The sequence below is a fragment of the Taudactylus pleione genome, unplaced genomic scaffold, assembly GCF_031769625.1.
Source record: "Taudactylus pleione unplaced genomic scaffold, aTauple2 ptg000450l, whole genome shotgun sequence".
Lineage (NCBI taxonomy): Eukaryota > Metazoa > Chordata > Amphibia > Anura > Myobatrachidae > Taudactylus > Taudactylus pleione.
The window spans coordinates 675,858-698,816 of record NW_028284852.1 but is presented as its reverse complement, the minus strand read 5'-3'; the positions used below and the strand labels follow the sequence as shown (position 1 = coordinate 698,816).

The 22,959-nt window shown below is 50.6% G+C and overlaps 1 protein-coding gene across 12 annotated transcripts in view; it reads left to right on the top strand.

Annotated features, from left to right (window-relative positions):
• The window catches only part of PTK2 (protein tyrosine kinase 2), a 263,844-nt gene that overhangs the window by 197,726 nt on the left and 43,159 nt on the right, over positions 1-22,959 (top strand). For all 12 annotated transcript variants that reach the window (XM_088448066.1, XM_088448067.1, XM_088448059.1 and 9 more), the window contains 6 exons: positions 2,178-2,278; positions 4,641-4,756; positions 6,144-6,244; positions 12,607-12,696; positions 16,836-17,040; positions 22,087-22,198. In XM_088448066.1, the coding sequence (XP_088304192.1) occupies positions 2,178-2,278; positions 4,641-4,756; positions 6,144-6,244; positions 12,607-12,696; positions 16,836-17,040; positions 22,087-22,198 (725 nt within the window). The remainder of the gene's footprint in view (positions 1-2,177; positions 2,279-4,640; positions 4,757-6,143; positions 6,245-12,606; positions 12,697-16,835; positions 17,041-22,086; positions 22,199-22,959) is intronic.

Below are 22,959 nucleotides of genomic sequence, written 5' to 3'. Positions count from 1 at the left end.
CTTCTACAGGTCACCAAGCAGATGATTAACCTCTCATGGCTTCACCTGCTGTAGTGTTACTGTTAAATCCATACCCAGGATTTACCCCCAACAGCACCCCCCCCAAAAAATGATCATATTCTGAAGAGTTCGTTATACATACATAGACCTTGCACATGAACCAGGGGTCACAAATCCTTTTCCTGGACTCCATCTTGGCGTAGACATAAAGTGGTATTTGTACAGACACAGTTCTTAGATTATGGGACTGTTAAATGTTTAAACCATGAAAGGCCATAGAAAGTTAAGGGGCCCATACCTCTACGCCCGTTTCCCAGCTCTGCCGATCCGCTGATCGGCAATAATCGATGATTGGCAATCCATTTGCGGATCAGGGAATTAAACATGTAAAAAATCCCCCAACTCGCCAATGTCGACCATTTTCAGGTCGGGATCATGGAATCGATGTTGAACATCCCCGATTTCCTGACCACGCCATCGGTGTAACGGGGAACTGCAGCAGTCACATATGAATGTGGGAGCCGGTTTTACCAGTCGGAGCCTCTGTGATATGAGCTGAGCTAGTGCTGCCCTTGCAGATTGGCAGAACCATCACCACCCTTGTGACAAACATGACTGCAGTCTTATCCCACATGTATTATACAAGTGATGGACCTAATCTGCACAGAGAACACACTGTAGATGGAGCTAGTGTTTGTCCTCTCTGCAGGTTATATCTGGATTACTTTGACTGCGGGATGTATAAATGTGCTTCATTTTAGTATTATACAGTAAAAATCTTCATGGGCTGCGCCATCGAATGCAATCCGAGGCCTTTGTGATGTTAATCACTCTACCGGCCGGGTGTGATACTAAATGTCGACACTAATTTGGTCGACGTGATGAAATTTAGGCCGTTCAAAAGGTCAACAGGTTCTAAAGGTCGACATGGAAATGGTCGACACATATTGCGTTGTTATTTTTTTGTGTGTGTGTTTTATTTCTAACCCTAATTTTCACCATAACCCTAACCCTTCCCCTTGGTGTCTAACCCTAACCACCCCTCCTGGTGCTTAACCCTAACTGTCGGGGTAAGTACCTACCACTAACCATCCTTCCCTAACCCTAAAAAATGTCAAGCAATTTCCATGGTGACCTTTTGAACCTGACGACCTTCTTCCATGCCGACCTTCTGGTGTCAACCAAATCATTGTCGACCTTTTCATTATCGATCATTCCAATGTCGACTTTTTTGTATGGAACCCCTACTGGCCACATTAAACGTTGTAAAGAGCCACAAACTAAAGCTCGCAGGGAAAATAATTCAAAATAACTCATTCGTTTGTTTCATTTTAAAGTATTTTTTTCCCCCAATGTTTTATTTTTAGCTAATTTTATTTTGTTTTTACATTGTAGTATACTAGCTACATCTAGTGCTGCGGCTCACGCTCACCCAGTAGTGATACATTTATAGTATACTAGCTACATCTAGTGCTGCGGCTCACGCTCACCCAGTAGTGATACATTTATAGTATACTAGCTACATCTAGTGCTGCGGCTCACGCTCACCCAGTAGCGATACATTTATAGTATACTAGCTACATCTAGTGCTGCGGCTCACGCTCACCCAGTAGTGATACATTTATAGTATACTAGCTACATCTAGTGCTGCGGCTCACGCTCACCCAGTAGTGATACATTTATAGTGTACTAGCTACATCTAGTGCTGCGGCTCACGCTCACCCAGTAGTGATACATTTATAGTATACTAGCTACATCTAGTGCTGCGGCTCACGCTCACCCAGTAGTGATATCTTTATAGTATACTAGCTACATCTAGTGCTGCGGCTCACGCTCACCCAGTAGTGATACATTTATAGTATACTAGCTACATCTAGTGCTGCGGCTCACGCTCACTCAGTAGTGATACATTTATAGTATACTAGCTACATCTAGTGCTGCGGCTCACGCTCACCCAGTAGTGATACATTTATAGTATACTAGCTACATCTAGTGCTGCGGCTCACGCTCACCCAGTAGTGATACATTTATAGTATACTAGCTACATCTAGTGCTGCGGCTCACGCTCACCCAGTAGTGATACATTTATAGTATACTAGCTACATCTAGTGCTGCGGCTCACGCTCACCCAGTAGTGATACATTATTAATGAAAGCTCCGTTTTCCTCTCTCTGTAGTAACGATGCGCCAGTTTGACCACCCGCATATAGTGAAATTAATCGGGGTGATCACAGAAAACCCAGTCTGGATTATCATGGAGCTGTGCACCCTGGGCGAGGTAAGTGATGTTACCCCTTGGTATGTAGTTATGAGTGTGTTGGTCAGCCTTAGGCGCAGATGAAATACTAGCAGGATCTAGCTGTATGTAGGGCTGGTACAATATAGAGACCTTTAATGTATACACCGAATACTTAGAGTTCATTCTAGGACGCTGCATCTGTCACAACCCGTGCAGTTCCTCTTTCCTGCCTGGGGTGTCGCTCTCTGCTCTGGTGCTTCTAGCACACTCTAGTCTGTATCTTGGCAGTTTTTTGCACCAGATGAGTGTGCTAGAAGCACCAGAGCAGAGAGCGGCACCCCAGGCAGGAAAGAGGAACTGCACAGGGTTGTGACAGATGCAGAGTCCTAGAGTGAACACTACTTACTGATGATACCTTTTTGCTTTTGTATACCTTTTGTATCTATTTTGTGGCTGCGACTAAACCACCCATCTATATTGCTGACAGGTGAACGGTTAACAATTCTAAAATACCACAGCATAGGGTAAACATTGGTAAAACAATCTGATGCCACTGCACAGTGCACTAGGGTCCTCTCTGATGTCACTGCACAGTGCACTAGGGTCCTCTCTGGTGTCACTGCACAGTGCACTAGGGTCCTCTCTGGTGTCACTGCACAGTGCACTAGGGTCCTCTCTGGTGTCACTGCACAGTGCACTGAGGTCCTCTCTGGTGTCACTGCACAGTGCACTAGGGTCCTCTCTGGTGTCACTGCACAGTGCACTAGGGTCCTCTCTGGTGTCACTGCACAGTGCACTAGGGTCCTCTCTGGTGTCACTGCACAGTGCACTAGGGTCCTCTCTGGTGTCACTGCACAGTGCACTAGGGTCCTCTCTGGTGTCACTGCACAGTGCACTAGGGTCCTCTCTGGTGTCACTGCACAGTGCACTAGGGTCCTCTCTGGTGTCACTGCACAGTGCACTAGGGTCCTCTCTGGTGTCACTGCACAGTGCACTAGGGTCCTCTCTGGTGTCACTGCACAGTGCACTAGGGTCCTCTCTGGTGTCACTGCACAGTGCACTAGGGTCCTCTCTGGTGTCACTGCACAGTGCACTAGGGTCCTCTCTGGTGTCACTGCACAGTGCACTAGGGTCCTCTCTGGTGTCACTGCACAGTGCACTAGGGTCCTCTCTGGTGTCACTGCACAGTGCACTAGGGTCCTCTCTGGTGTCACTGCACAGTGCACTAGGGTCCTCTCTGGGGTCACTGCACAGTGCACTAGGGTCCTCTCTGGGGTCACTGCACAGTGCACTAGGGTCCTCTCTGGGGTCACTGCACAGTGCACTAGGGTCCTCTCTGGGGTCACTGCACAGTGCACTAGGGTCCTCTCTGGGGTCACTGCACAGTGCACTAGGGTCCTCTCTGGGGTCACTGCACAGTGCACTAGGGTCCTCTCTGGGGTCACTGCACAGTGCACTAGGGTCCTCTCTGGGGTCACTGCACAGTGCACTAGGGTCCTCTCTGGGGTCACTGCACAGTGCACTAGGGTCCTCTCTGGGGTCACTGCACAGTGCACTAGGGTCCTCTCTGGGGTCACTGCACAGTGCACTAGGGTCCTCTCTGGGGTCACTGCACAGTGCACTAGGGTCCTCTCTGGGGTCACTGCACAGTGCACTAGGGTCCTCTCTGGGGTCACTGCACAGTGCACTAGGGTCCTCTCTGGGGTCACTGCACAGTGCACTAGGGTCCTCTCTGGGGTCACTGCACAGTGCACTAGGGTCCTCTCTGGGGTCACTGCACAGTGCACTAGGGTCCTCTCTGGGGTCACTGCACAGTGCACTAGGGTCCTCTCTGGGGTCACTGCACAGTGCACTAGGGTCCTCTCTGGGGTCACTGCACAGTGCACTAGGGTCCTCTCTGGGGTCACTGCACAGTGCACTAGGGTCCTCTCTGGGGTCACTGCACAGTGCACTAGGGTCCTCTCTGGGGTCACTGCACAGTGCACTAGGGTCCTCTCTGGGGTCACTGCACAGTGCACTAGGGTCCTCTCTGGGGTCACTGCACAGTGCACTAGGGTCCTCTCTGGGGTCACTGCACAGTGCACTAGGGTCCTCTCTGGGGTCACTGCACAGTGCACTAGGGTCCTCTCTGGGGTCACTGCACAGTGCACTAGGGTCCTCTCTGGGGTCACTGCACAGTGCACTAGGGTCCTCTCTGGGGTCACTGCACAGTGCACTAGGGTCCTCTCTGGGGTCACTGCACAGTGCACTAGGGTCCTCTCTGGGGTCACTGCACAGTGCACTAGGGTCCTCTCTGGGGTCACTGCACAGTGCACTAGGGTCCTCTCTGGGGTCACTGCACAGTGCACTAAAGTCCTCTCTGTTGTGTGCTGACTTTTCCTATCTCCTTTTCTTCCGACAGTTGCGATCGTTTTTGCAAGTCAGAAAGTACAACCTGGATCTGGCGTCACTGATCCTCTACGCCTACCAGCTCAGCACAGCCCTCGCCTACCTGGAGAGTAAACGATTTGTACATAGGTATGAGGGATAAGTCTGTAGAATTATAAATTATTAAACCTATATATTGTTTTTGCTGTTACTTTCCAATGTGCATAAAAGACTCAGATGTTCTGCTTCCACATTAATAATATCCTTCCCTATGTATATCGCCCTCTGCTGGGTATTTTTTTGTACTACACATGTATTAGTTGAGTAGTACATTTTACCATTACTGAAATAGTGACATATTTTGGCAGTTTAGTGCCCATTGCATGGGGCAGTGCAATCGGCGGCCTTGGTCGCGAGGTGCTGGCGTTCCTAATATATTTTTCGATTCCTTGCGGCCACCTAAATCGCAGATAGAATTGTGCAAGAACATCTACATGTTGGTTCTCTATGCTGTCATTTTTGGGGATCAGCGCAATTGAACCGCTCCTCACTGGGAGTTAAAAACGCCCCATAGTGTCTTTTAAATGTGGTTATTTATATTGTATAATGAGGCACCAGTATAGTGTTTTCTTGGTGGTTTGGTGCACCCAATGCAGTGTTCTCCCCAGGCTGTTTTCTGCGGGCGCATCGCCTGGCAGAAACAGCCTACCACCCGGCACTTTTCCCCGCTGTCCCACGCTGTGGAATGCTGGCCTCTGAAGTGACCGGAGGCTAAAGAAGCCTCCGATCACTTCAGAGGCCAGCGTTCCCAGTGATGCACTGCGCGGGTAACGTCATGGCGTCACCCGCGACGTGAAGAGCCTGCCCCGCATGCCTGCTGGATCTAGTTAGATCCAGTCAGCGCAAGGCAGCGGCGAGCGGCCAGCAAGTAAAGGTAAGTGCCGGGGCCAGGACCAGCCTGGGGGCACTGCGTAAAGGGGCCAGCCTGGGGCACTGCGTAAAGGGGCCAGCCTGGGGGCACTGCGTAAAGGGGCCAGCCTGAGGGCACTGCATAAGGGCAAAGCTAAACTACAGGGGGCACTGTATAAAGGGCACAAATACAGGCGGCACTGCATAATGGGCACTTTTGACTGAGAGCCAGTGGGGGAGCAGCCTGAGACATGTCGGTCTAGGAGATACCCCCTTTCCCGGCGCGTGCATAATTGCGAAGGCCCCCACCCGGCTACTTTTGGATGCCACCCGGCTAGACAAAAATTTCTGGGTAGAACACTGCAATGGATTTGCATATTGTCAAGCAGATATTGTGCTCAATGTCCTTATAATAAAATGTTGGTTGTTAATTGGAGGGGGCTACTGTGATGTCATTACTTTGCAGTGCATCGATTGGCTGCATTGCCTTTAATATTGGGTTAGGTCACAAATTATCTTCGCCTGCGGTAGTTGTCATGTTTTTACTATATACCCTTGAATTCTGTATCTCTCTGCTGCGAAAGTGAAGTAAATCATATTCATACCAGAATAATCCTTTGTTTGTCAGGGATATTGCTGCTAGGAACGTGCTGGTCTCCTCTTCGGACTGCGTGAAGTTGGGAGACTTTGGGCTCTCACGGTATATGGAAGACAGTACTTACTATAAAGGTAAGGAGACCACGTGTCACGGTGATCACTGTAAGTGTCTGACTGCTGATCTCTCTTCCACGGTCGCTATGTAGGGCTATCTGTGCTATAAACGTCACCTCTGATTACTGTGCCCTCGTAACGTAACGTTCTATATGGTCTCGGTGTCCCTTAATGCTTTCTCCTATGCGTACACTTCATGTTGTGTGATAAACAATTCCACATTCCCTCTGTGGTTCTGACACTAAACTCAGAGCTTGTAAGAAATGAAATAACTAATTAAATATATGTAGAGCGGATTCATACAGAGATAGTCAGAGAGGTCTTATACATGTCACAGGTATCCGAGGTGTGTTCTGACGTTTGTAATGAGTTACCGTAGGTTCTGCATCAATCCTCATAATAATAATCATTTGTATAGTACCAACATATTCTGAATACAAAGTTTATTTAATGAGCACTGACGGGAAGACGTTACAGCTGGCTGTTTGTGCATGTTACGTGCAGGCGTGTATTTGATTTTATGGGTGAATACAAGATGGATGTAGATAGAATATAAGTTTTAAATTGATATAACTATATATTATAACCATTTCATGCACTCGCTGCCCCCATATTTTATTTTATTTTTATTTTATTTTTTAAAGAAGATATTCGACAAATGTTTAATGATGGTTCTGCGGCAAGGCTTAGATTAGAAGTCTGTCAGCTGTTTATGCCCTGGGACCGTTGGCTGTTTTCAGGCTTTGATTGCGCAGTTATTATAGCGGTGAGGACCAAGATCAGGTGGGTTTTAATCGTGCAAGTACAAATACAACCCCACAAATACTCCTAGCACTAAATTCAAATCCATATAGAGTTTTGTACATCCTGCAAGTGATAGTGGGGTCATTGGAGGGTTTTTAGGTCAGGGTGCTGATCAATTTCATTTTGAAGAGCACATTTTTGATGTAAAGCTATATCAGTGTGGCATATTATAAGGGGCACTAAAGTGTATCATCATATTAAATGTAATATTTAAACTCTGCCATTTGAACTTCCCACATGCCCCATCAATGAATCTCCGACCATCCCACATGCCCCATCAGTGCTCCCCAGACCACCCCATTGCCCCATCAATGCTCCTTGAGACCATCCCACATACCCCTTACCCCATCAGTGTGACCATCCCACATACCCCATCAGTGTGACCATCCCACATGCCCCATCAGTGTGACCATCCCACATGCCCCATCAGTGTGACCATCCCACATGCCCCATCAGTGTGACCATCCCACATGCCCCATCAGTGTGACCATCCCACATGCCCCATCAGTGTGACCATCCCACATGCCCCATCAGGGTGACCATCCCACATGCCCCATCAGGGTGACCATCCCACATGCCCCATCAGGGTGACCACCCCACATGCCCCATCAGGGTGACCACCTCACAAGTCCCATCAGTTCTCCTTAGACAAGATGTACTCTGCATGCCAGCAGTCAGAATCCCGTCGCCGGTATCCCGACCGCTGGTATGCTGACATCCCGACGGCGATGGTAAGTATAAGGCTTGGGGTTAGGGTTAGGCTGGAGGGTTAAGGTTGGCTGTGGGAAAGGTGGGTTGGGGGAGAGTTAGGGTAGTTACCTGAAGGCGTTGGGATTCCTGACCGCCGGGATCCCGTACCCAGCCCCTCAGACCACCCCACCTTCCCCATCAGTCCCCCTCACACCACCCCACATGCCCCATCACCCCCTCAGTCCCCCCCTCATGCCACATCAGTCCCCCTCAGACCACCCCACATGCCACATCAGTGAGTTAGATGCCTGCAGGAGGAGTGATTTCTGATCAGTCTGTCCCCATGAAGATGAGCTGGGGCGCAGAGCTGGTCTGTATAGTGGCCACACCTCACGGACGTCTCCTGCTATTTGGAGACAGACGGGGGAGCCTGCTCTCCATCTGTCTGCTGTAGTCATCCATAGAGTCCGATCATTCCAGATGGCAGAGATCGCTGGAATTTAGATGATTCCGCTACTGAAGTCCTTTTCAGTCCCCAGGGAGATGCTATCTGGGGACAGACAGTCAGGGCAAACCCAGTCCTCCTGTCTGTCACCAGGTACTGCTGCATCCAACCGCGGACGGAGAGGAAGCGCAGCTGCCAGAAAGAGGTGACGTATCGGGGAGAGGGCAAGTTCACCAGGAGGCGGGGCGCTGAGGGACCGTGGTGTCTCATATGGGCAGGGCATATTTTTTCAGTTATAAATCTGGCAGGGCGCTGAGCCCACGCTGGAACAGCCTAGTGGGAATGCTAGTTATTGCCATTACCGCAAAAGTAAAGGACAAACCAGAACTAGTAAAGATGATCGCTGCGCTTGGTATAAACTAGAAGAGCACAATATGGGTCTGATTCTGAGTAGGACGCATCGGTCTATGTGAGCGTCTTCTGCCACAGTCTATTAGTGTCAGCCCTTACCCTGATGTACAGCCATGCGTCTGGCTGCGCAAGGACTGAGACACCCAGGTTGTGGTTCTCCCAGATGCCATAATCCCGCTTGGTGCGAATCTCCGTCAGAGTATGGCCTCCAATGTAGGCGATTTTAGCATCAAGTGGATCTCCTCCAGGATGCAATGCCGCACAACACCTATTCACTCACTGGTGATTGTTTCACAGGAACTCTACCCCCCCTGGCCCCCCCACTGTGGCACTCTGGTTGGGATGGGTGTTTCAATGGGGCAGGGCACATTTTAGTGCCTTAAAATCTGGCAAAATGCGGTGCCCCGCTATAACAGCCTAGTGGGAACACTAGGTTAGCTCGCCCTAGAGCCCTTAACCAATCGAGCCAAGTGCATGCGCTGTTCATGCACATATTTAACATTGTCTCTACTAGACAGCGTGTAATTATTACTTCTCTGTGCCTGAAACTACCAGGACAGGTGCCGGCAAGCCTGGGGCGTTGGGTTGTTCTCTCCAAGACTCTACTCCCAGGGTTCTGCTGGGGGGACATTAGCACCTTCTCTGGCCAACTTTTGTTGCCCAGAGACGGGGAGACCAGATCCTCAGGCAGCAGTCACCTGGCCAGCGATGGGGAGCTTTTTGAAGCTCTAAGAAAACCATTATCTTGCTGAGCAGGTCATCTCTCCCTGCACCTCATGATACCACTTGCATGCAGGAGGCTGCAAGGGAGAACGTTCCGGTTCCCTGCGAGTGGGTCTGAAGGAACTTGCAGCCCACAGAGTGCATCGGGGGTCAACTGCATGCAGCCTCTGGACTTGGTCCAGGCTATGGCGCACCCGGTCCCTACAACACCAGTCATTGTGCCAGGACCTTTTCCCCCCTCCTTGCTGTGCACAGCAGCCGCCGTGCTTCAGTAAGAGCTGCCGTGCTCATGTAGAACAGTTGAAAACATTTTTAAAATGCATGGTGCCCGTAATCTGTTTGAAAATGGCGTCTGGCACAGATTGGTCTGTTTGAAAATGGCGCAGTGGCACGAGGGTGGGTTCAGTGCCGCGGCCGCCATCTTAGCCATGTGGACCAGGTCTGTGGCCACAAACATTCTCTCTCATCAGATCTTTGAGTGGTGACGTTGCTCTGTACTCAGGAGCTGATTCAGACCCGCTTGCTAGGATGCAAACGCTCGTAGCTGACCGATAGTTCACTGCGAAAGATCAGAATGCGATCGCTCGTTGTGCATAGACAGCCCAGCAGAGCGAGTGACAGGAGCGGCCGTTTGTGGGTGGTGACTGGGGCAGACCACTAGAAACGGAAGTGGAGGTACGAACGCAGGCGTGCCTGAGTGTTGCAACGCCGTTTCAGAGGCGTGCATAATTAACAGGCAGCGTCACAGTACACGTCACTTGGTGAGATTTTACACTGAAGTGATCGCAGTGCTTGCGGCAGGGTATAGTCAACTGCAAGCGCTGCGATCGCATTCGATGGTGCTCGATGTACCAATGATTTCATGCACTTCCAGGAGATGACGTGCGCAGGTGTGCATCTTATGAATGGCTGATGGGCGTCTACATACACAAAGTGATCGCATGCCAAGACATAGTGGGAACGCTGATGCCTTGCCTTGCGATTGCCTGCCTTGCTGGGCGTGCGCTGGATTTGCATATGCAGGCTCCGAGCGAACGCATCTAGCAAGCGGGTCTGAATGAGTGCCTCAATGCGATTTATGTTTATTTTCACAATCCTTTTTTATTTACAAGCACTGGGTATGGCCATGGGAACCAGGTTTGCGATTAGTTTCACTGATCTCTATATTGGCCGCTTTGAAGACAAGTTTATCGGGCCCATATGGAGGATACCTGGCCCTCTATGGCTGTTTCATAGATGACCTATTTTCTATTTGGGAAGGGAAATATCATTTGGAATTTGAGTTTATTAATCACTAATGATTTTAATTTAACCATCCTGCACACCATTAATCATGACACTCTTAATTTCCTTGATATAGCTTTCTCCATCCAGGACCACACTGTACTTTCATCAGATTATCAAAAATCAGTAGGGACAGACAGCTACCTTCATTATTGGTGTTTATTAACACCCAGTGCCCAAGATCCAGATGCTGCATTTAAGACGAAATTGTACCATGGAAAGGGACTTTGGGCCTGATTCAGACCCGGTTGCTCTGACAGAGCGCTCGCTCTGAATCGGGGCCGGTTTTTTTTTTTTTTTTTTTTTTTTTTAGAATGGCCTCCTGCCCGCTCGCATAGCTGTGGGTGACCACCCACAGCTACAGCGAGCGGCCATGATGATGATCGCGATTGTCAAGACCATCGTGACCATCGAGCTTGCGACGAGACCCTTGTGGTAGGGTCTCGTGGCCGCAAGCCCCAGAGAGATTTCGGCTCTAACAGAGCCGGAATCTCTCCACTGACATCACTTGTGTTGTCAGTGGGGCCGCCCCCAAACGACAGGCGTTCTCATGGGAACGCCTCCGTTTGGGCAACTACCCCCCCGGCCCGCCCACCAAAGGGGGCGAGCTGTCACTCAACATCAACAGCTCAGCCCCTTTGTTGCGAGACCCGGAGTGACGCAGTGTCCGTCGCTAGCCGGTACTCGCACATGCGCGCGAAGGAGCCGGCTCCGTCGTGCGCATCCGCTGTGGGCCACCATCGACCCGGTTGCGAGCGCTCAGCGCTTGCGACCGGGTCTGAATCAGGCCCTTTGTGTTACAAATGGACAAAATGTTACAAAATTTTAGAGCAAGAGGATTCCCAGAAAAACAACTAAGTGCCGTCATTATCGCTTTGTGCATAGCAACAAGTTTCTACCAACTGTGCTACATTTATACAGATGTGTCCTCCTACACCTGTCCTTACTACGTTATGCAGCGCGACATGCCTGGCGTGAGTGAGCCGCCAGGTCCCTGGTAACTCTGCTAGTGTCAGGCGATAATGTGTCTTAGTGGCAATGTGATGCGAGTAAGATGCGGCAGGAGACTCTGCTGACTCATTTGCTACTATATGTGTGCACCTGCTGGGATTAGAACCGCTGTCTGTAAGGGGAACTTGGTGTGGAATAAAGATGTAGCACTTCGCATGCTGATTCATAGATGAGACTCATACACACAGATATACAAGAGCCACATATCAAATTAATCAGCACAGCCTCTTGCTGCGTCCTAGTCGCAACACATAGAGACTTAGACGCATTATCGGCAAAAAAGATAAGATGCCCGCCACTAGCAGAATCTTGCGGGACCTGTCGCACCAGGAAGGGCTGTTTGTAGGGGAAGCAGTCGGGAAGACTGCGGACGCAGTGCCGACCGCCGGCTTCCCGATTGTCTATTCCCCGGGGCTCCCGGCGGTACCTTAGGGTTAGGCACTCCCCCGGGAGGGCTAGGGGAAGGGTGGGTTAGGGTTAGGCACCACCAGGGGGAGGTTAGGGTTAGGCACCCCCCCCCCCCCCCCCCCCCCGGGAGACTTGGGGTTAGGCGGCGGGGAGGGGGGGGTTAGGGTTAGGCACTTGGGGGGGAGGTTAGGGTTAGGCACCCCTAAGGGAGGGTTAGGGGGTAGAATTAGGTTAGTTGTACTTACTTTAGAGACAATCAAGATTTCCTCCTTTGTCGGGCTGCCGCTGCTGGGATTAGAACCGCTGGTCATACTGATTCCGTTTGTAATGACTGCAGCAAAGATGTGCGAGGACACGCTTATAGAGAGAGAGAGAGAGAGAGAGAGAGAGATACGATTGGTGACCAGAAAATGTCTGTGTAACTGTGTAAGGTCTTAAGCTGCGTCTCTGCATGCGCTGAGTGAATAATGTGGCGTACGGTATATAGAGGCGTACGGTATATAGAGGGTCTCATGTCACATAGTTATGTAAGTTTATCATTGTCACTGACTGGTATTTCTCATACTGACACTCATCTGTTTTCCCCTTATTTTCATTTGTGCAGCTTCTAAAGGTAAACTGCCCATTAAATGGATGGCCCCGGAGTCCATCAACTTCCGGCGTTTTACCTCTGCGAGTGATGTTTGGATGTTCGGTGAGTGAAGCATTTTTATGTTCTCTTGTAAAGATGTTGTATTGTGTCTATAGTTTTATTTGTGAGGATTTCCTCTAGTGTAACATCTGCGTTAGGCTACATGCACTTTGGCGTTAGAACTCTGCATTTAAGATCGGGATTCTAATGCAAGTAGCGCAAAATGGACGAGGAGATAAAAACCATTTCACCTGAGTCACTATGTATTTACTCTTTACGTAACCTACGGAGCTCTGTGCCCCAGCCACTGCTTCCATTCCCTACGGAGCTCTGTGCCCCAGCCGCTGTTTCCGTCCCCTACGGAGCTCTGTGCCCCCGCCACTGCTTCCGTCCCCTACGGAGCTCTGTGCCCCAGCCGCTGTTTCCGTCCCCTACGGAGCTCTGTGCCCCAGCCCCTGCTTCTGTCCCCTACGGAGCTCTTTGCTTCCTTCCCCTTCGGAGCTCTGTGCCCCAGCCCCTGCTTCTGTCCCCTACGGAGCTCTGTGCTTCCTTCCCCTTCGGAGCTCTGTGCCCCAGCCCCTGCTTCTGTCCCCTACGGAGCTCTGTGCTTCCTTCCCCTTCGGAGCTCTGTGCCCCAGCCCCTGCTTACGTCCCCTACGGAGCTCTGTGCTTCCTTCCCCTTCGGAGCTCTGTTCCCCAGCCCCTGCTTCCGTCCCCTATGGAGCTCTGTGCCCCAGCCCCTGCTTCTGTCCCCTACGGAGCTCTGTGCTTCCTTCCCCTTCGGAGCTCTGTGCCCCAGCCCCTGCTTCTGTCCCCTACGGAGCTCTGTGCTTCCTTCCCCTTCGGAGCTCTGTGCCCCAGCCCCTGCTTACGTCCCCTACGGAGCTCTGTGCCCCAGCCACTGCTTCCGTCCCCTATGGAGCTCTGTGCTTCCGTCCCCTACGGAGCTCTGTTCCCCAGCCCCTGCTTCCGTCCCCTATGGAGCTCTGTGCCCCAGCCGCTGCTTCCGTCCCCTATGGAGCTCTGTGCCCCAGCCGCTGCTTCCGTCCCCTATGGAGCTCTGTGCCCCAGCCGCTGCTTCCGTCCCCTATGGAGCTCTGTGCCCCAGCCGCTGCTTCCATCCCCTACGGAGCTCTGTGCCCCAGTCACTGCTCCCCGCCCTTACGGAGCTCTGTGCCCCAGCCGCTGCTTCAGGCCCTACGGAGCTGCTCTGTAATCCAGTTGCTGCTCGCTACCCAGTCGCTGCTCCCAGCCCCTACGGAGGTGTCTTCCCCAGTCGCTGCTCCCGGGCCCCTATGGAGCTCTGTCCTTTGGTCCCTGGGCCCCTACAGAGCTCTGTGCTCCAGTCGCTGCTACCGGTCCTTACGGAGCCCTGTGCTCCAGACGCTGCTCCCGGCCCCTACGGAGCTCTGTGCTCCAGACGCTGCTCCCGGCCCCTATGGAGCTCTGTGCTCCTGACACTGCTCCCGGCCCTTATGGAAGTTTGTCTCTCGGTCGCTGCTCCCGGTCCCTACGGAGCGCTGTGCTTCAGTCGCTGCTCTCAGCCCTACATAGCTCTGTGCTTCAGTCCCTGCTCCCGGCCCCCTGTGCTCCAGTCGCTGCTCCCCGCTCTTACGGAGCCCTGTGCTCCAGTCGCTGCTCCCCGCCCTTACGGGGCCTTGTGCTCCAGTCGGTGCTCCCCGCCCTTACGGAGCCCTGTGCTCCAGTCGGTGCTCCCCGCCCTTACGGAGCCCTGTGCTCCAGTCGCTGCTCCCCGCCCTTACGGAGCCCTGTGCTCCAGTCGCTGCTCCCCGCCCTTACGGAGCCCTGTGCTCCAGTCGCTGCTCCCCGCCCTTACGGAGCCCTGTGCTCCAGTCGCTGCTCCCCGCCCTTACGGAGCCCTGTGCTCCAGTCGCTGCTCCCCGCCCTTACGGAGCCCAGTGACTATGGCTGTGAGGTTCTTCTATACCTTTCTGGTTGTTGGTCCGGAAATGCAAGTCTTAGTCTCCGCATTCGTGTCACTAACCCACACACACCTGGGAGTAATGTGACAAGATGGGAAGCAATCGGGAAGCCGACTGCCTATATACCGGCAGCCGGCTTCCCGACTGTCTTATCCCGGCAAGGGTGAAATGCCGGGCGTCTGGATGTAGACGCCCGCATTTCCCCGACGCCGGGAGACCGGCACCCGGCATCATGATCGTAGTGATGCCGGGCGCTGCGAGCGGACATCCGCAGGGTGTGGAGGGTTAGGTTTAGGGCTCCCGGGAGGGCTAGGGTTAGGCACCCCCGGGGGGGACAGGTTTAGACAGCGGGGAAGAGGGTGGTTAGGGTTAGGCACTTGGGGGGGAAGTTAGGGTTAGGCAGCCCTAAGGAGGGTTAGGGTTAGGGGGGTTAGGTTAGGTTAGTGGATACTTACCTATCCACGATCGGGATTTCCAGCGCTGTCGGGCTTCCGCTGCGTCGCACTCTGCTCCTGTCGGGCTGCCGCTGACGGGAATCGAACTGCCGGCCATGCGGCTGACGGTATATCATGCCCATTCCGACAAGATACACTCAGGTGGGTGATGCGTTATATCTTGGGAATAGCCCTTTTCAGATTATATAAACTCCCGTCACATAAACTCTCAGTGCCAGAAGTGATCCAGTCGCTTGTTTACATGATATCCTCAGCAGAGGCCTTTTATGGAGAGATGAGAATACTCAGATCTGCTTGTTCAGTTTCCCTGTGATCACAGAGGCCTGTGTCTCTCTTATTCCATCTGCCTAAGGGGCCTTATCCATTACACGACAAACCAGGAGGTTTTGGTCTCATTGTTCAGAAAGTCGGGTAATGGATGGCTGGCAAGGACCAGCGATGCGCGTGCACGCTGGATCCTTGCCGACCCCGACTATCTACGGAACATGCTGGTCAACCTGGCGGCGATCGTCAGGTTCCACATGTTCCTAGATAGGAGGTCGGAATTCTGCACTGAACGCCGTTCAGTGCGGGCTCTGCACCCGGCGACCTGAAGGACTGAACGCTAGTCGTTCGGTTTTTCAGGTCGCGTAATGGATAGGCCCCTTAACTTTCCTGAAGTGATATCTGGCTCCGTGGTTTAGTCGGACACTATTTGCAAGAGGTTATTCACATTCTCGGTATATTATACTTGTATAATTAACTTTTTCTCCCCTCATCCATTTAGACGCTACCTCTCCTGTCTGTAACCTTCCAGAGTGCATACTGACTGTAACCGTGCATTTCGCTATTTAGTAAGGGACTATGCGATCTTAGGGCCTGATTCAGCTTAGGACGGAATTGCAAAGCTGCACGCAAGCTATAGATGTGATGTATGCACGCAAGCTATAGATGTGATGTATGCACGCAGGCTAGAGATGTGATGTATGCACGCAGGCTAGAGATGTGATGTATGCACGCAGGCTAGAGATGTGATGTATGCACGCAGGCTAGAGATGTGATGTATGCACGCAGGCTAGAGATGTGATGTATGCACGCAGGCTAGAGATGTGATGTATGCACGCAGGCTAGAGATGTGATGTATGCACGCAGGCTAGAGATGTGATGTATGCACGCAGGCTATAGATGTGATGTATGCACGCAAGCTATAGATGTGATGTATGCACGCAGGCTATAGATGTGATGTATGCACGCAGGCTATAGATGTGATGTATGCACGCAGGCTATAGATGTGATGTATGCACGCAGGCTATAGATGTGATGTATGCACGCAGGCTATAGATGTGATGTATGCACGCAGGCTATAGATGTGATGTATGCACGCAAGCAGCTTTGCATTCCCTCCTTGCAATTTATGGTAATGTAGCAGGAGACATCACACCTCCTTCATGCAAAACTTATCCGAGCTGCGTTGTACAACGCAGCATCGGATAATCTGTGGGAACATCGTACGGCCAAGTGACCCATGGGGTCACGCGAGCCGGCCGCCGCAGATGAGAGAAAGTAACTAAGAAATCTAAGATCAGCCGATTATTTTAGGGAAACAAGTCTGGTGCTTCCTAATGAAGTTCTGCAGAAGAGACTGGATGTTCTTGCTGTCATTGGGCTTTAATCCTCTCTGCAGGGGAGACGCTGCCCCCTACTGTACAACTGTGTGATTGCTGCTTCCTATATACACTTCAGTCTCTGCCTTATTATACAGAAATAGACACCACTGTTAGGGAGTTTGTTACTGTCTGAATCCTTTCTATCCTGTATATTGCAGGTGTATGCATGTGGGAAATCTTAATGTATGGAGTGAAGCCTTTCCAGGGCGTGAAGAACAATGACGTGATTGGTCGGATAGAGAACGGCGAGCGCCTGCCCATGCCGGCGAATTGCCCCCCCACCCTCTATAGCCTTATGACAAAGTGCTGGGCGTATGACCCCAGCCGGCGGCCGCGATTTACTGAACTCAAAGCACAACTCAGGTGAGTGCAGACCGCTGTGAGTGCGCTCATTGCAGGGTCTGCTGTAAGGGGTTCTCCATGTAAATGTCTGTTTTTTTTATTTGATTTGTTCTCCCTTATGGAAGTAAATTGTAGCCGTCAAGCCGTTTGTCAGCTTAGTTGGTTGGCGTATCGCTGCAGCTGCCTCCTACTAAAGCCTCTGTGCCTGCAGGTTTTCCCCTGGTTTTCCTGGCTGTCAGCCTGTGAGTTGGCACACAGACCTATAACGGGATGCCCTAAACTAGGGGGATCCCCCCATGGAACCCTGGTTCATGCAATGTGAATAAATTGATTTTATTTTATTTTTATTTTTTTTCAGGAGTTTCTCTAAATTTGTTACCCGTAATCCCGCACATTTTAATAAAATGTCTGTGCCCCTCTTGGATGTCGGGGGGTCCTTCCAGTGGGGCTGCCTGTCTCTGCGCTGCCATAGGTAGGCTGGGATCTTCCAGAGACCCAGAGCATGTCAGGCTTACACACGCATGCGGCAGTAGGGGTGGAGAATAGGAGGCTGGCCGGCTGCGGCTTACTGTACAGGCCTCCCTCTTCAAGTCTTCATTTCATCCGCAGTTTCGGTAGCGCACCAAATGAAGAGGGGCAGGTCCCTTTTTATAAAAAATAACAATGTTTAATTGTCCAGTATACAGCCTTTACCCACACGACTACTTATATTGCTCATACAACATGATAACATACAGGGAAGAGGTAGTGTTCATTCTAGCACCCTGCACCTGTCACAGTTCCTCTTTTCTTCCTGTGGTGTCTCTCTCAGCTCTGGTGCTTCTAGCACACGCTGGTCTGTATCTCAGCAGCTGAGTGTGCTGAGAGAGCGACACCACAGGCAGGAAAGAGGAACTGCACAAGGTTATGACAGGTGCAGGGTGCTAGAATGAACACTAGGAAGAGGTGACCGGGGGATTTCCTGAGTGTATCTCTGTAGGTAACGTCTCAAGCAGACGGGTTCCTCCCCCCCCCAATGACCTGTTCACTCGTAGCTTCTTTCCATACACCTGACCCTGATGTCCTGTACCATGACCTGCATCATTCAGCAAAACGCGTCGCTTCTATGGAGCTGACCCCAGACACGTTCACACGGGATGCAGTCAGGAAGCCGACGGTTGAAATGCTAACCGCCGGTTTCCCAACTGTCTAATCCCGGCAGGGGTTAATGATAGGCGTCGGGATTTCCCGACGCCTATCATTATCCCTACGCCGGGAGCCCGACGCCTGGCATACCGTAAAAAGGTAAGCCGGGTGACGGGCGTGGACAGCCGCGGGACGGGTTAGGTAAGGGGCTCCCGGGGGGGACTTAGGGTTAGGCACCTCCCGTTAGGGTTAGGCCAGGGGAAGAGGGGGTTAGGGTTAAACACCCCCCCCTGGGAGACTTGGGTTTAGGCTGACGGGGGGGTTAGGTTTAGGCACTTTGGGGGGGGGTTAGGCAGTAGGGGGGGGAGGTTGGGGTTAGGCACCTCTAAGGGAGGGTTGGGGGGGGGGGCAGGGTTAGTTTTACTTACCTAAATCACCTGTCTGGATCCTCACTGGTCCCGGTCTTCCGGTGTCGGGATTTGACCCCATGCGGCCGGCGGTCATACATACTTAATTGTTCACACATCCTGAGGCGCAAACACAACTGTTACTGCATTTTGTTTAAAGTTTTATTAACAATCTTTTTGGTTCCTCTATTCTCCTGTGTCCTGTACAGTGTGGGGGGAAATGCTTTCCTAGCTGTATTTGTGCATTGTCTGCATTATATAGAAATATGGACTGGATTGTGTACCAGAAGTGTAACCCCCATATAGTGACACAATTACACAGGCTGCTTCTAATCTCACTGTGCCAGTCCCTGGGGGGGTTGGGCCAGTCCCTCGGGGGGTGGGGCCAGTCCCTGGGGGGTGGGGCCTGTATATTGAGTAAACACAGTCTGGCTGCAATGGAACAATGAAGAATGTTTATACCCTGCTCTATTTACTGAGGTATCTGCTGCGCGCCTGAGGGTCTTATTACTGCACATAAGGGTCCATCACAGTTGTACACGTGACGGGAGGCGCGTCCGTAAACGCAGCACATCTAATGCTCACCATTTGTGTCATTTTATTTTCATGAACTATATTACATTAAACACAAATTGGCCACACTAAGGCTCCTCATGTAATGAAATAGAAGCAGAACCCGTGTTGCTGTTTCACATGTTCATCTGTAAAACTGTCCTCTTTCTATGATCAATGGCGTGCCCTGTGTCCCGGCTACGCTCTCATGGTGACCGCTGTCCACTCTTATATAAGCGCACTGTGAATGAGCCATTATTTCTCTCAGCTCCAGCGGACAACAGGCCTTGGGGGGGAGACGTCCTCTCTGAGCATCCACTTGTCCAGATTTATCTATCAATTAGAGCATTTGTCTCAGCTCATGTATAAACCATTCTAAGACTTTCCACGTCCTGGTCATTAGAAGCAGACGGGCTTCCTTGATTTTCCACAAAACTCCTTCTCAAACCCCTTTTTAAAGGGAACGTCTGCTTGTTTTAATAAAGCTTTTTACAGGAGAAAGTGATCTAAACATCCGTCAATATTCTGTTGTGCCCACTAGGGGCGCAGTTCCATTGTAGTTTGATGCCGACTGGCAAATGGAAATTATAGAGGAGATGTCCGTCTGGCTATCATTTTATAGAATGTACTTAATGAATGATATCTAGCCCCTGATTCATGGCTGTGCTTATAATTGTACTTAAATGTGTTTAATTTTAATTGATAAATTTAAAGTATTTGAATTTCTTGAAATAGATAAAATATTACATTTTGAGATATATATATATATATATGTATATGTGATATGATGCACAGACAGCTCAGAAGGATGTAAGCGATGATTCGTTGCCATGGGCAATTTCTCCACTTGTAATTGTCACAGCCCATGCAGATCCTGTTTCCTCAGCAGTCGCTCCCTGCTCTGGTGCTTCTAGCACACCCAGCTGATGCAACAAACTGCTGAGATACAGACCAGAGTGTGCTAGAATCACCAGAGCAGAGAGCGACACCCCAGGCAGGAAAGAGGAACTGTGACAGATGCAGGGTGCTAGAATGAACATTAGTATAATATATGTATGTATGTGTATATGTATGTATGTGTGTGTATTCATGCATACATGGCAAAAGGTATAGATTAGAGACTCTCATCCATGTGTTCGTCGTCTGTTGAGGGTCACGTCCTACTACTGGCAAAGTTGGTTATTTACTTACTGCGATGAACATTTTTGTGTTCGATATTTTGCTAAATAATGTAAAAAAAAAAAAAAAAAAACCTGCCCTGCCTCAAGCAGTTTATCGGGCTTCGTCTCGCCGGTGGCGTTTTCATTTATTTATTTTATTATTGTTTCTAAAAATATTGGGTTTGGGAAAATATGTCGCAATGTGACTCCCTTGGCCTGGAGTGATCCCACGGTTCTGTGACTGCTGTGAGGCTGCCAGCAGCTGGAGAGGAAATGACAGCGGTCTCCCATGGCTCGGCCCTCCCATCTACGGCCTGGTCTGTCCCGTCCCGCAAACACCAGCTATTTATATGTCGTGCGGACGCACAGCCCCCCGCTCACACCCTGCCCGTTCCCCCCCCACAGAGCAGTTGGGGATTCTCTGAAGTACTCTAGCTGACATGGCATGCTGGGACGTGTAGTTCAACACCGGAAGAGCTATGGATTACCGAAGCTTGGCGTGTTTTTTGTTGTATCCTAGCATGATAGTATGGCATCTGTATATAATCATTCCTCCATGCTTAGCGCTCTCTCTCCAGCACTCCCATGTCTGTGTCCCTGGTTTAGAAGGCATCTAAAGCGTCCAGTGTTATTTCGGCAGCGAGCAGTGTCAGACTGGGGCATAAAGGGCCCACCGGGGTATGCAGTGCTAGGGGCCCGTGCTTAAGGGGTGTGGTCAGCCACCAGAGGGGCCACTACATCTGCTTAGCTAACCATTAGGCAAATCTTGGTGTAGTTTCTTTAGAAGTGCATCAAGCACCCATGTTTATCCATGGTCCTTCTCCACCAGGTAACTGACCCTCTAATAGAGTAACAATGTTTAATTTGAGTGCACAGTCTTGAACCTGACACCTAGTGGAGGGGGTGGGGCCCCCAGACACTGGGGTCCACCGGGGAATTCCCCTATACCCCTGTGGGCCAGTCCAACCCTGGCAGCGAAGCGGTGTAATCTCACACTTGGCTAGCTGTGACACTAACCGTACGGAACACCCGTTCCTGTGCAAGCTCACCCTGCAAGTGGCTGTGTGTGAAAGTATTCCGAGTGCTCCGTCCTCTTCGTGTGTGTGTGTGTGTGTGTGTGTGTGTGTGTGTGTGAGAGTGAGAGTAATATGGGAAGAATGATTCATTTCTGGAGGAATAGAGTGGCCACAGATCATGCAGAGGTGGGGGGGGAAGCAGAGCTGTACGCTAGCCATGGCACAGAGCCGCTCTGCGCCTCCATCCCAGTACCCGGAGTGATAGATGAGAGAGCTGAAGTCACCAGAGATTCCCAGGTTTTTTTTTTTTTGCTGAGTGCCTGAAAGGATGGCACGCTTCCAACATTAACAATCCGCATAGCAGAGCGGGGAGGCGGCAGCTGGGAGACTGCAGATCTCTTGCAGATTGTCACGTTAGCTCTGTGCACAGCTCGGGTAAGCTTGCGGAGGCATTTCTGCCGTCTCCAGCGCCCTCCGTTCTTCAGTGCTGTCATTGCGCCATTCCCGAGACCCCAGGACCGCTTTAGCATCCATTTTTTATTTTGTGTGACTTAATTCACATCTTAATTTTATTTGTCATTTTTTTGTTTTTTTATTTTATGCAGCTGCTTCATATATATGTATCTGTGTAGTAATATGCATTGCTGCCAATGGACGTAGGAGGTCACTGCTGTGACCTTGTAGAATCCGCTGTATACTGAAGGGTTAATGTCTGATGGAAGCAGTCTGACAGCTGCAGTCCCCGTACAGCAGATAGTCCTCCGCGTGTGTCGCTCTCTCAGCACCGCTGTCCTCTCTCTCTTTCAGTACAATACTAGAAGAAGAAAAGCTACAGCAGGAGGAACGAATGAGGATGGAGTCCAGGAGGCAGGTGACGGTGTCCTGGGACTCCGGAGGCTCAGACGAGGCGCCGCCAAAGGTATTTCATCCACTGCATTCGCCTTAGTCTGCTGCTTTTTGTTCCACTTTTCTTGTTTGTTTTTTTTTATCCTTCTTTCTGTCGTCTCCCCTGGTAACGAGCCCATTGAATTCTTCGGTCGGCTTCCAGTGGTCTTTGCATTGTTGTTTATTGAGTGTTTTTGTTACTATAATTGTGTCAGCGGCAGAGTTTCCTCTCAGGAAGCCGGTGTCCTGCAGTAGATAGTGCTGCGTGCAGCTTCTCCCTTCCAGCAGAAATGGATCAGAATATAGTATATTTCTTAGTACATATCAAGGCCATAAGAGGTTCGGGGAGAGTAGAAGTGTGGGTTCGTGGCACCTATTCCTCCGTGGACCATCTGGAATACACGTGCCGTTTTAGTTGTGAAAAATATCCAGATGTCTCTCTATTTTTAGTGCATGTCGGATTACACCCGGGGGTTTTGTCACTGACTCTCTGCAGTATGAGTACTTTGTGCCACCAGCCCTGTCTTTATGGGGCGTCATACTATATAGATTTTTTTTTTATTTTTTTTAAATGACAACTATATAGATTTTTTTTATTATTATTTTGTGATTTTTTAATTTTTTTTATTATTATTATTTTTTTTAAGGCTTAGGTGCAAGTTTTTAAGAGACTCAAAACATTTCTTTACACTTTTAAATTTCCCCTTTTTATATTCTACACTGAATGACTCAACATCTACGTTATTATATTTGGCTTTTGTTGTGGGTGTGTTTAGCCCGGATAGCCGTTATACA